Source organism: Somniosus microcephalus, chromosome 12 (genome assembly GCF_052327205.1).
Source record: "Somniosus microcephalus isolate GS21.2 chromosome 12, FLI_Smic_1.0, whole genome shotgun sequence".
Taxonomy (NCBI): domain Eukaryota; kingdom Metazoa; phylum Chordata; class Chondrichthyes; order Squaliformes; family Somniosidae; genus Somniosus; species Somniosus microcephalus.
The window spans coordinates 71,099,981-71,112,899 of record NC_140998.1 but is presented as its reverse complement, the minus strand read 5'-3'; the positions used below and the strand labels follow the sequence as shown (position 1 = coordinate 71,112,899).

The 12,919-nt window shown below is 42.5% G+C and overlaps 1 protein-coding gene across 2 annotated transcripts in view; it reads right to left on the bottom strand.

The window, feature by feature from the left end:
* Window positions 1-12,919, bottom strand: part of kif26ab (kinesin family member 26Ab) — a 246,052-nt gene that overhangs the window by 26,081 nt on the left and 207,052 nt on the right. Inside the window, exons 12-14 of one of the 2 annotated variants that reach the window (XM_086003101.1) lie at window positions 8,978-12,479; window positions 6,556-6,800; window positions 4,561-6,367 (exon numbers count right to left, since the gene is read on the bottom strand). In XM_086003101.1, the coding sequence (XP_085859227.1) occupies window positions 6,592-6,800; window positions 8,978-12,479 (3,711 nt within the window). In that variant the 3' untranslated portion in view covers window positions 4,561-6,367; window positions 6,556-6,591. Of the gene's footprint in view, window positions 1-4,560; window positions 6,368-6,555; window positions 6,801-8,977; window positions 12,480-12,919 lie in introns of those variants that run through there. The other variant, XM_086003100.1, reaches the window with a different exon arrangement.

The following is a 12,919-nucleotide window of genomic DNA, read 5'->3' as shown; positions in this document are numbered from 1 at the left end:
TTAGCTCATTTATTGATTGCACCCAAATTATCGTACTGCGTCTCAAAGGTAAATGAGACAATAATAAAGAGTTGTCTCTTTAAGGAATGCAACCTAGCGTCAGTCCTACAGTGTAATATCAGGGGTTACTCTTGGTCATTCTTTCTTGGCAACATTTAATAGATAGACTAAATGATGTAAAAAGGGCATGGTACATAATTGGCAGCCCATGGGATTTTGTATCTTTTTTTTTACAATTGTCTGCCACCAACAGTTCAACCCATGGGGGCTAATATTTTAGCATGGCGATCTGCATCTCAGATTTCACTTAAATGAAAAATACAATTTTTATAAAATCTACAGCATCTAATAAGCATTTGAGTTTCCTACAGGTGTACTGTATGAATCCTGAAAATGTTACCATCAAAAGATTTGTATATACATTTAGAATCGGCAGGTAGGATTTTACGGTAGGAAGCCATTTTTATAGTAATTTGGACAGTCTTACAAGGAAGACAAACATGCAGACAGGATAATATTTCTGAAGAGATGTTTCTATTAAAATCATCAAAATATAATTGCTGTTGTAAATACTTGAAGCCAGAGCATAACAATATTTTAACACCGTGCACTAATTAAATCTGCTTGAAGTGGTGGAAAAGCTGAAAATTAAATATTCTAGGTTTGAGCATCCAATTAAACCAAAATTCTACTGTCTGATTGGATGCTCCTAATCTGAAAAGAAGGTTTTCCACGGTCAGGTTAAACTGTTCTAGAGTAAATAAACAATTCAGCAATGCAAATGTCAGCCTTTTTGACCAGAAAAGTAACGTTGAAAGTTCAAACACTGTATAAGGAGGTGGTAATCGACAATGCCTTCAGCATCTCACTGATTTGTTTGAATATTTAGTCACAAAATTAGGGAATTGTAAACCATTTTCCATTTGGGCCTAATGTGATACTTTGTAAGAAGCCTGACACTACTTGAATATGCAGCATTTGCACCACAAAATAAATGTAGTGCGGGGAAAAAAATTTTAAACTGTCCGCCGACTTTGGCACAAGAGCCACGGAAACACCTGGAAAAAAGGGGACAATCGGGAGGACCTCCTAGGAAAATTCACTCCATATGGGTTTAAAATTTGAGTCGAACATCAGTTTCAATTGGAGGCAAGTCCGCCTGTGAGAAGCTAGGGCTCAAGATCACGGACCTCTCTGGCTGGATGAACCTTCTAAACAAGGTTACAGAACACAACTCTGTGTCTGCATCTATGCCTACCACTTCGAGAATTGTTTCTTGACAGCAAAGACTGGCAATTCACAGAGCAGGCCTGGATAGGAGGACTCGTAAAAATCAACATTTCATTGTGCAGTACACACGTCTGCTGCATTTATGACAAATAAAATTGAATTGAATTGAATTGAATTGAATTGGATATGATGCTTGTAAGCTCCATTCTCTCTTCTCATGTCCAGTGACAGAAAAGTACTGGCAGCACAAAGGCAGGAAAATATTAGTGGGGCCTTAAGCCTCAACAGAAATTAGGGTTTTTTTTCTCCATCTAAAGCATCAAAACAACATAAAACCTGAATTTTTGGGCCAAGATTTTCTGATTAGAGGGCATCTCACCACAAAGATGCCCCCCAGCCCTCACCAAACTTCCAGCCCCAGGGTAATCTGAATGCAGGATCTGGCCTTTGAACTTTTTATGTAGTGACCTTTGGAAGTAAAAGTTGTGTAAACAATGGGGTAGAGTTTCCATTTCAAAAAATATTCCTTGATATATTTAAGAGTGGTAACTTAGTAAAGTTTCATTAATACAGCTGAAAATGGGTTCATCACAAGCAATAAGCATTTTAAATCAGTGTCAATCCACCACCTGTGAGTAACCCGATTTTACTTTAACTTAAAATAACTTAAAAAAAATATACAAAACTATTTTCTAGTTAGATTGGGGTGCAATCGTCAGTTCCTTAATAAATTTAGAAAAAAAAATTCATCCAAAAATTTAAAAACATTCCTATTAGTGTCCTTGTGCCCAAAAGTTCCAGCTTAATTTTTGGACTTCCTCGAAGGCCTGCAAACGAGTGCAATTAGCAGCAACTCCCAATGGTAATTCACTCAGCTCATTGCTCAGACACCATTTCTTACTTTTAAAACTGCGTCCTCAAAAAGTCTACCCTCAACACATTTTTCTCGAATTTCCCTTTGCTCCGCAAGGTTCTTGAATGTGTCATTGCCTCCCTCTTTGTGAATTTCTCTCAAAACTTTCTATTTAAATCCCTTCAACCTACCTTCCACCCTCTCTCAGTACCAACAGCTTGTTCAAAACTCAGCTGATCGTATCCTAACCCACAGTAAAGTCGCAATTTTCCATTATTTCCATCCTCGGTGACCTACATTGGCACACTCGATTCCCAAAACATTGAATTCAAAATCCTCATTATTGTCTTTGAACCCATCTGTGGCCTCACTACACCTTATCTCTAGAACCTCCACATGCCTAACATCTCCTCCTGCAATTTTACCATCTTGTGCATCCTCCCTCATTTCATCCCATTATTGGTGGCCGGGCTTTCAACTGCCTTGGTCCTAATTTCTGGAATTCCTTTTCTAAATCCCTCTGTCTCTCCACTTACTTCTTAACCTTTAAAAATCTTCTCAAATCCCTTTTTAAACAAAGGAGTCACATCTCCTAGCTCTCACACCATGACTTCTTGTACATTCCTTTATTTCCTTTATCCATTTTTTTAAATCTCCCTCCCATGTATAACAGAGCAACGTTTCCAAATGTTTTCTTATTTGGCGTAGAAGAGGTTTTTGCATTCATTTATATTATGATAGTGCTATGAGATTAAGTTCAGTTCACACAGGGTTAATTCCCAGGAATTCTCAAATACCAGATTAGTTTGAAATAATAGGAACTATCCACCACCTGGTAGAGATATTTGTACCTATAGAGTTTAATTCATTGAGTACAGCAGGAGTCCTAGCAAAATGGGAATGTAGTTACCATAGCTCACACAGCAAGAGGGGAGGCAGTAGTTTAGCCTTGTAGCTTGATGAGCCAATCCTCAACAAAGAGAGCTGGGGAGCTGGAGGTTAAGCTTTGGCTTCGTCTCTATGGAAAAAAGATTGTCTATAGCTCTTTTGAGTTGGGGACAGTCAGAGAGAGAGAGAAAGACAAAGGGGTAAATTTTAATCTGCACCGCATAAAGAAGAATGGCTCATGGGACTCAAAGATAGGGATAAGGAAAACAGATACAGAGCCAGGAAGGCAGAGGTTAGGTGGGATAATGCAAAGCTTGGTTGATGAAAGTGGGGTTTAAGAAGGTTTTTAACGGAAGAGAGGGAGATGCAGAGGCAGAGAGGTTTAGGGAGTGAATTCCAGAGAGATGGACCAAGGAGGCTTAGGCTCTGCTGTCAACGGTAGGACAAAGGGCAGGGGTTAGGGAGGGATATACAAAAGACTAGAGTCCGAGATACTGAGTTTGTGGGGTGAAAATAGATAATGGGCTGGAGGAGATTGCAGAAATCAGGTGCTAATCCATGGAGGGACTTTAAGAAGAGGTCAAGAATTTTAAATTGAATGTGTTATGGGATGGGAGCCAGTATGTCAGCGAGAACGGACTCATGACTGAGCGGAATTTAGTGCAAGACAGAAAGCGTGTCGCAACTTTTAGAAAAGTTGGAATTTATGGAAGGTGGAGGAAGGACAGCAAGGTGGGTATGAGGATTTCAGCAACATTCATGAACAAATCAACTTCCATCTGTTCCGACTTCCCCTTTGACCTCAGTGACTACCCAAGATCAGATTCAGTGGGAGACTGGTCGATTGTCAGTCGTTTTCTTTGAAGCATGTGGGAGTGATAATGTATCTGGCAACAATCTTAACACCGACCTAAACCAGATAATGTTTAGGCAGGCATAAAAGTATTATTTAGAAGTGGGAAAGCAAATTCACATTTCAAGACATAATTTTAACAGGACGGTTAAAATTTTAAGGATGGAGGATGAAAAACAGCATGTAAGCTAATTATTGGGGAATGGAATCAATTACCCTCAGCCAGGCAATCATTACGTGACTGATTTACCTGGATGTTTTAGTCACACTCAACTAAGCCTTAATTTAACACCAGTCACTGAGATGAAATGTATTTCTAATTACGCAAAATATGGCAGTACTGAAACAGCTAACACTGATAGAATAATGTGTGAGCAGCCATCATTCATCCAAACCGATGATTGACAGGCAGCTTTTTGAATTCTGCTCTACGTGGTGCAAATCTACTATGAATGTTACAATATTGTATCATTCTGAATGCACATGTACATCATAGATGTAGATTGTGTTGCAGTACTATGCTTTTACTATTGGCAACGGGGTAGGAGACCTTTCACATGAGTATGGTAATGTTGTCAGGGAACAACAGAGAAACCATGCCAAATCGAATAAAACAATCAAGAAGCTGTTATAATTCCATATTTGCTGCAGGGTCCATGCTTTATGTGTTTGTAAGACTAGCTTAGAGAAAGAATAAAAAGACAATGGAGACATTCAAAAACGCTGGAGGCATAAATGAGAAGAATAGACCTACTTTACTGTGATAACTAGAAAAATATTACAAATGAATAAGTTATTACTCATTATAAAAGTAGAATACATTTAATTGTAGTTATCCCCACTACTATCTTTAGATAGATTGTACAACTGGACAGATGATATGGACACGACACAAATATATTGTAAGTGCAATTTCTACCAGTACTTCACATTTCTGTGCAAAAATATTTTAACAACTAAACAGTGTTAATAAACAGTTTTATCCCCAGATCAGAAACAACTAGCACATGGCTTCTCTTTCATATTTTTAAAGTAAATAAAAATTAGCTGGTAGGCTTTTGGCTGTCGTGTCCATCGAAGGTTGTTCCACCATTTAAGGGGATGCTGGTCCCATGGAAAGGCTTTCCGTTTTCTCTAGCAACATGGAGGGTGGTTGCTGATTTTACAGCAATAGATTAACTAGAGAACCCACCTACTCTGTTAACTCTATCCAACCAAACTACGCAATATTTTCCAGGGGAACCATAGCAATGTGCATCCACGAGTTCTCAGGTCACACACTAGTACGGGTGTTGAAAATGGCCCGCTTCGCCAGCTACGTAAAGTCTCCACCAAAGGGTCTTGACAAAGGGTTTCGACCTGAAACGTTGACTCTATTTCTCTCTCCATGGATGTTGCCTGGCCTGCTGAGTTTTTCCAGCATTTTCTGTTGTTATTTAAAGTCTCCACCACTTCATCTAGCCAGGTTTAAAATCAGGCAATCATTTAAATCGGCCAAAAATGCTAGCCAATTTACCATTTCCGTTATAGTTAATTACAAAGTTGCCGCTCAAGCACTCTATGTATTTCGGGCAGAAACAGGTGTTTACTCAGCAGCTCGCACCTCATTATGTTGCAATTCCCTTGTATACTTAATCACCTCTAACTGGTGTTGGGTTACTGCTTGCACTGCTCAGCACTGACTGCAATAACAAACATGTTCAGTAAGTAAATAGCACCTCGTTAAGATCCAATTACCATGTGTACTTAATCCCCTCTAAATAGTGTGGGGTTACAGTTTCTATAGTGATTTGCTGCAGTCTTTGTTCAATATTAATAGCGCTGCCCCTTTAAACCATCCAACGCGTATAGGGTTCAAACTGTTGTAACACCAACGTGCCCGCTTTAAGTTGAGGGAAACTGTATTCCCTCTCCACACTGCTCTGGGATGTCAGGCCATGAATTAAGCTTGGTACCTGCCTCTTGTTCTTTACTTTTCCCCTATTTTTGAGTGTGGAACGTCTGAATGTTTGAGGTACCTCCAGGCAATCTCTGTTGGATCAGGCAACAGGGATGTGTCTTCCCACCGCTCAGTGGCAGATCATGGAAGTCCCTCCTTGGATCTACAGTTTCCAATCTTTGCTACTCCAGCAGGGAGCACATATTGGAGATTCAGTCACATACTGCTCAATTGTTCATTTAAATGGTTGACAAATCATGTCTGGCATGTGCCCGAATGTCCAATGTGCACTCCTGACAGGCGAGGCTCACAACTGGCTGTCCAAAGTTGGAGAATTATTCCTATAATTTTTGCTGGCAGATAATGGGATAGATTTACAACTTGCTACTGGAGTGTAAAATTGGCACTGTCGATCAGCTCCCTCAATATAAACACCACCCAATTTTCATTTCATTGAAATACACCCAGGCGGTAAGCTGAAATTCTGCCCCAATGACTCCTTTCCGCTAGTGAATTCCTCGCTGTCTGGTGTTTCATCCATGCTCTCAGAAATGACAAATCCTTTTGCATTGAATGCCGTATAAATTGAAGAACAGCAACTCATCTGTGGAGACAAAAGGGACAATATACAAGCTATTAATTATATGCAGATGTGCTGTGGAACTGAAAGCAGACAGCTCAAATGCAGGCAAAGTGCAGCTTCTATTTGCAAAATTTAGAAACAACATTTTGCTTAAATATAGTTGCACACAATGGTAGATTGCATAGGAGAAACATTAATTTAAAACTCACCAGATTATCTGGGACTCCAAGGTAGATGTCTATCCTCTAGAATGATTTTGAAGATTGTTGCGTCTCTTCCATTTCTTCAATAGCATAGCACCTCAACAATGTCCTTTCAACCTTTGAACAATTTTTTTTCACAAGCCTTTTCAGGCCATTGATTCTTTTCTGACAAGGTTGCGGTGTTGCCAACTTTTCATTGGGTGTTGGTACCGGAGTGACTGTTCCAAAGAAAGCATCTTGATGTTTGCAAACTATTGATGAGAATAATAACTCTCTTGGTGAAACATGGCCAATGCTGTCTCCTGCTGAACTCCACTTTGCATTATCATCACCAGCAGATTATGATGTTACTTTCATTTGCATTCATTATGTAATATATTAACGAGGTGGTTAGGGTGTAGATGTGAATAATGTCAACTGGCTTCTGTTTGGGTGTCTTAAGTTACTACTCGTAGTAAATTAAGATATTGATTTCAAGAATTGCTACCTATAACTTTATGAAGTAACTGTGGCTGTTATTACCAGAACTATAGCACATCTATTCTGTGGGAGGCCTTTTTGGGGAAGTTTTGGGGTGAGTCAGTACTTCCATCTGTCCCCATGGATGTGGCCCTGACCCAGGGTCAGGGGCATTAACGTATTGTAGGCTGGCTCCCATGCCATTTACAACACTGAAAGGTGCCTTGCTGCCACGTAAATGAATCCACAGTCCTGACTCAACATAGTAAAAAAAAATTCCTATTGCTGCCACTCACTCATCAATTCTTCTGCAACCGGTTCCCTTTGGAAAATTGGCCTTTTAAATTTTTAATCTGCCCTGAGGCCCTTAGCAACACTGGATGCCAGAGATGCATAGGCATCCTTCACACCCAGCATCACCATCGTGCAAAATGGGAAATCCATCATTTGATGTATTTTCCTCATTTGTATTATGTGCCCACCCACATATATGCTGTCATATTGTGCACTCACCCTCAATTCAATTGCAATTTCTGATGGGTATAATAAGGAACACAGTGTCACCCAGCAACAAACCAAATTCTGCCCCCCGTCCACCCAGATTACATGAGTTTTCTGCTTTCAGGCCCCTGCAATTTCAGAGCCCATAGCTTTAGCACCAGTAAATCCGATAATCTCCAAAACCATAGATTTGAACTCAACCCAATTTGGAAAAAATGGCAACTGGCTGACTGTTGAATAGCTGGCTAACATTCACTGTCAAGGCTCACATATGAATACTGAACACTTAGCGAGATACTGGAGGGCGACTGGCACGCTTGAAACTGTAACCCAGCAAGGAATCAATGTCTTCCGGAAAGGATGTGCAGGATGGGGTGAAGTGGGGTTGGGAAATAATTGGCAAGAAGAAGAAAGGTCCTATGAGAAATGACCTTAGACAACCCAATTTCTAGTGAATGGTGGCGATAGCACCATATATTTATAGTTTTACTCAGTGGGAAGCTGAATAACACACATTGGATCAGTGGTGATCTGAGGTTACTAATAAAAGTAAATTACTAATACAGACACCTGAAGCTACACTTTGCACCTGCGCTGTGCGTATCTGAGGGCACTTGAAGAAATAGAGGCTAAAAATTGAGTAGCGTCCCATTTGGGGCGCTAACGTCGCCGGGGCACTAAAAGTAGCACCCTGTAAAAATTAGCGCCTCTGCACTGGAACTTGATTGGTTGCACCCCAAGAGGGAAGCGGGGCGCTACTGGAAGCGCCCCGCATCCCTCTTGGGGCGCTGCGAGGAAATATTGCGGCCTTCCTCCCCTTCTTAAAGGGGAGGGGCCTTGCGCAGCACGACCCAGGGCCCAGCCGGGCCCCCAGGGATCGGGAGTGCTCTTGGAGCGCAGCCAGCACTCCGCGGGGGGGGGGGGCGTTCAGGAGGCCGGGGACGGGAGCGCAAGCAGGTGCTGGCAGGCAGCCAACAACAAAAATGGCCGCCCCGCACGTCGCCTTTAAATTGCACCTCCCTGGCTGCAGGTAGGCCCCCCTGACCCCGTCGGGCATAGCGTCTGGCGGTAAGTCAGGGGGCGCTGCCGAAGATCGTGGCCGGGGCGCTGTGCACGGCGATGACGCCATCGCCGGTGGCGCAGCACCACGGGGCACTACCAGTTAGTGCCGCCACTAACCACCCATTGTATTTCGCGGGAGGCGTGGGCAGCGCCACGCCCGGGCGCTAGTTGCTTTGCGCCTCGTTAGCGCCCTCCAAGGGCACTAACGGGAGGCACAAAGCAACCCAATTTTTCTCCCTAGGCCATTAAAAAATACATAGACACACAATATACCTTCACACAATATAGCTTCACCTTTCATTGTTATGTATTTAAAAGTCATCTTTCCTCAGACTGACTTTTTTTGAAATTCCCATTCTTAAAAATGTGAGCCAAATACTTTAATAAATAGATGCATAAAGCTTACCTGCTGTCCGCTTTTTGGGGGATTTTGAACTTCTGTTGCGACCAGATGAAGACATTCCACTTTCACTCATGGAGTCATGTGCAGAGGACGCACTCCCTGTCGCTTCACTGTCACGAATCATACTTTCATAGCCACTGCTGCCACCACTATGATAAAAGAGAGCCGTTCTTCCCATGGCTGGAGGCAGCTCGCCACTAAGAACACTGCTGTTGTCACTACCGTGCCCACTGCTGTAGCGTTGAGGTCGTCTTGGTGCAGTTATTTTACTGTACGGAGAAGGCAAGACTGGTATCTGTGATATTTCATCACTGAGGTTGACTCCACTGTCATTCCCACTGTCAGAATCTGTGGATCCTCTCAAATGACCCATTTTACTGGAGGAGGCCCCAGATGCTAGTTCAGAGACACGGCTGTTTGCTGCCCTGACTGCTTGCTTTGTTCCCATGATTGTTCCTTTGCCAGGTTTACAATTTGCTACCTGTGTTGAACGAGGTATTGTTTTTCCATTTGATGGCACACTGGAACTTCGACCCATTGACTGGGTTAATGATTTAACAGATGTGCTTAACCCCTTTGCACCACTTGTAGAGAGGCTTCGACACTTATTTCCTGACACTACAACCTTATTGTTGGAAGCACATTTGGTTTGATTGGATTTACCTGGTCCAGGGACTACAGGAATGGGTGGAGTAGACATTACTGGAGCTGACGGTGACACACCAAGCCTCGGTACTGATCGGCCGGCTCTACTGTTGTTGTTGACAGGGTGACCACTTTCCTTAGTCACACTATTCTTGGATCCTACCGATGACAGACTATCGCTTCTCTCGAGAGACATCTGACTCCCACAGCGATGCACAGCTTCAGGTTTAGGCATTCTGGATTTTGAATTTGAAATGTTTTTAACAGAGAACTGGTCAGATTTTATGTTTGTTGGTCTGTTATTGTTACCTTCAACAATACAAGAAGCAACATTTAGTCTTCCATCTATTTCATCCTCTAATTTTGATGGTGATACTTTAACTACCTCTGGACTGGTACATTTTTGGGCACCAGTTTGTGGCGTAACTCTGTTTTTTTGTTCTAGACTAGATTTACGGACTGGGGGCGCTGGAGGTGTCCCATTGAGCCTCGGTAGCATGCTTGTTTTGGGTACTGATGTTTTCTTACATGCAGTTGATTTTAAACTGCTCGTAACTGAAGCAAAATCTCGTTGGTCTTTGGGTATAGCTCCAGCATTGACACTGGTGTGCATTATTGGCATTGTAGCAACCATTACATTTCCTTTTTTGACTTGTGATACCTTTGCTGGCACATCATTTTTCCTTGTGTTCGCACCAATGGTACTATTTACTCCATTGGATTTATTTGATATTTCACATCCATACACAACTCTCTGCGTACAGGAAACAGTTGTATGAGATTTGTTAAGCCTAGGAATAGTTCCAGTGTTCTGGGTTGTTTTCATTTGCTGTTTTATTTGACTGCTAGTACCAGATTTGGGAGATGACTTTGCTGAAAGTGCTTGATCCTCAGCTTTTGGTTCCAATTGGTTATTTGTGCGTCGTAACCAAGGATCCTCAAGCTCGTTTTCTTGCCGTTGTGTGTCTCCACAATGTACTGTGCTACCGCAAAGGCTCACAGATGAGGTAGGTTTTATTTTCCTGGGAAGACTAGAGCAGCAAATAGGATCTTCTTCAGAAATTGCTGGGACATGACAATGTACTGGGGTGCTAGTTTTAGTTACTGATGAATTATTAGTGCCAGTCACAACTTTGCCAGAAATCACTTTGGATAAACTTAAGGCATTGGAACCTTTGTTGGTGTTGATGAGAAGTCTGCTTGAACTGATACTTTCATTACCCAGTTCAGAATAACAGAATCTACTATCGTTCAAGGTGCTTTTTTGAGCCTGTGTCAGTGGTGCAGTCATGTCTTGCAGCATGTCAGGTGAATCCAAGTTAAAAGGCCCCAGAGACTTCTCACCATAACTGTAGCAAGACTGCACAACAAATGTGTCAGAGGGCTGCGCCCCATCACTTTCTAGGGCACAGATACTTACTTCACTGAGCCAGGAGCTAATTGATGATCGTCTGCTACTGTTGCAAAAAGAATCATCTGCAAGTGGCACAACAGCGTCCATATTTGCTCCAGCAGTGGTTGCTGGTGAGGTATAAGCTTCAAAGTCATCATTGATGCTACTAATAATGCTGACAGGCCGTGAGCCTGAGGCCAGGGCCTGAAGTGAACAATCACTATTAAAGCTAATAATGCTAGCAGGTCGACCACTTTCCAAAATCCCTTCAAATGACAGTTCTTCCACGACTGTAAATACAAGCTCATCTTCTCCATTCAGTTCCACAGGCTGCTGCAAGGTCACAGTAGTGGTCAACATATCTCGGTCAATACAACCACTCCGTAATGCTGACCTTAGGCGGTTTATGTCTGATGCACCAGATTGTTTATATGTACTTCTGCAATGTGCAGCAGCACTTCCAGTTACAATAGACTCCGGTTTATTTGTCACCTGATGGCTCATTCCTACTGGAGGAGTTCTAGTCACACAGTCACTGTTGAATTCTGAACACACTATTTTTCTATCTTTTGTTTGGGGAGGTGGTGGTGCGGGGCTTGGCAAAGGCCTTCTATTGAAAAACATCTTTTCCCTCACAACAGGTGCAGGTGTGGCTTGTGCCTGCTCTTGTGCTTTCGGACTATTGGATCTGGGCACGTTCGGGGAAGCTGTGATTGTCTCCTTGATTCCATCTGTTACAGTATTAACACTTAATTCAATTTTGCTTCCTTCAGCTTTGGTTTGCAGTTTCAAATGTTCGGTTGTTATAGAGTGAGATGGGCTCTTCACGGGAGATCCGTTACGCTGCTGCACAGGAATCTGAGTATGTGGACTCTGCCCTTTTTTAGGAGACACTGTTTCTATTGGAGAATGTTTTCCATATATTTGTGGAGGAGATACCTTCTCTGATGCAGTGGCAGATTGTGTCATCTCCTGTACTGTTATACATTGCACATTCTCCATCCTTGTAGGAACTGGACTACTACTACATATGAAAAGTCCTTGTTCGCAAGAAAATTTGATGGGCTCCTCACTTCCATCAATGCACTCTAATCTCTCTTGCAATTCAGCAAAAGTGTTGCATTTGAAATAGTCCCTTTCAGTCCTCTTACCAACAATGGCAGTTTCCTTGCCTCTCTTGGGATCATACCTCTTGTTTAGAGAAGGGATTATGGGTACAAACTCTGGTGGCCCCTCGTTATCTGTTAGTTCTCGATCAGACAGTGCTGCACCATTGGGACCAACATAAATAACTGTATCACATGATTGTTCACTGCTTGAAGAATAATCTGGGTCACTGGATATTCCTAGAACAGGAAGACCTGGATCAAGAGCTGTGGTTCTTGGGTGGAAGGGCCTTAAATGAGGTGGCCTTCGAATCCGACCTTCTTCACAAGAACTCTCCCCTCCAGATGAACTTGAGGCATACTAGTTCAAACAGAAAGGTGTTTATTTTACACAGAAAATAGAACTGCAAATTTAAAAGGAAAGCAACTGAGGCAAAAATTTGGCTTTTAAACTTTACAATGCTTGATGGGAAGTGGTTTACTGTTACTCCCAAACCCACCACTTCTACCACCTAGAAGGACAAGGGCAGCAGGCGCATGGGAACACCACCACCTCCAAGTTCCCCTCCAAGTCACACAACATCCTGACTTGGAAGTATATCGCCGATCCTTCATCGTCGCTGGGTCAAAATCCTGAAACTCTCTCCCTAACAGCACTGTGGGAGTACCTTCATCACACGGACTGCAGCGGTTCAAGAAGGCGGCTCACCACCCACCACCTTCTCAAGGGCAATTCGGGATGGGAAATAAATGCTGGCCTTGCCAGCAATGCCCACATCCCATGAATGAATTTTTTTTTAA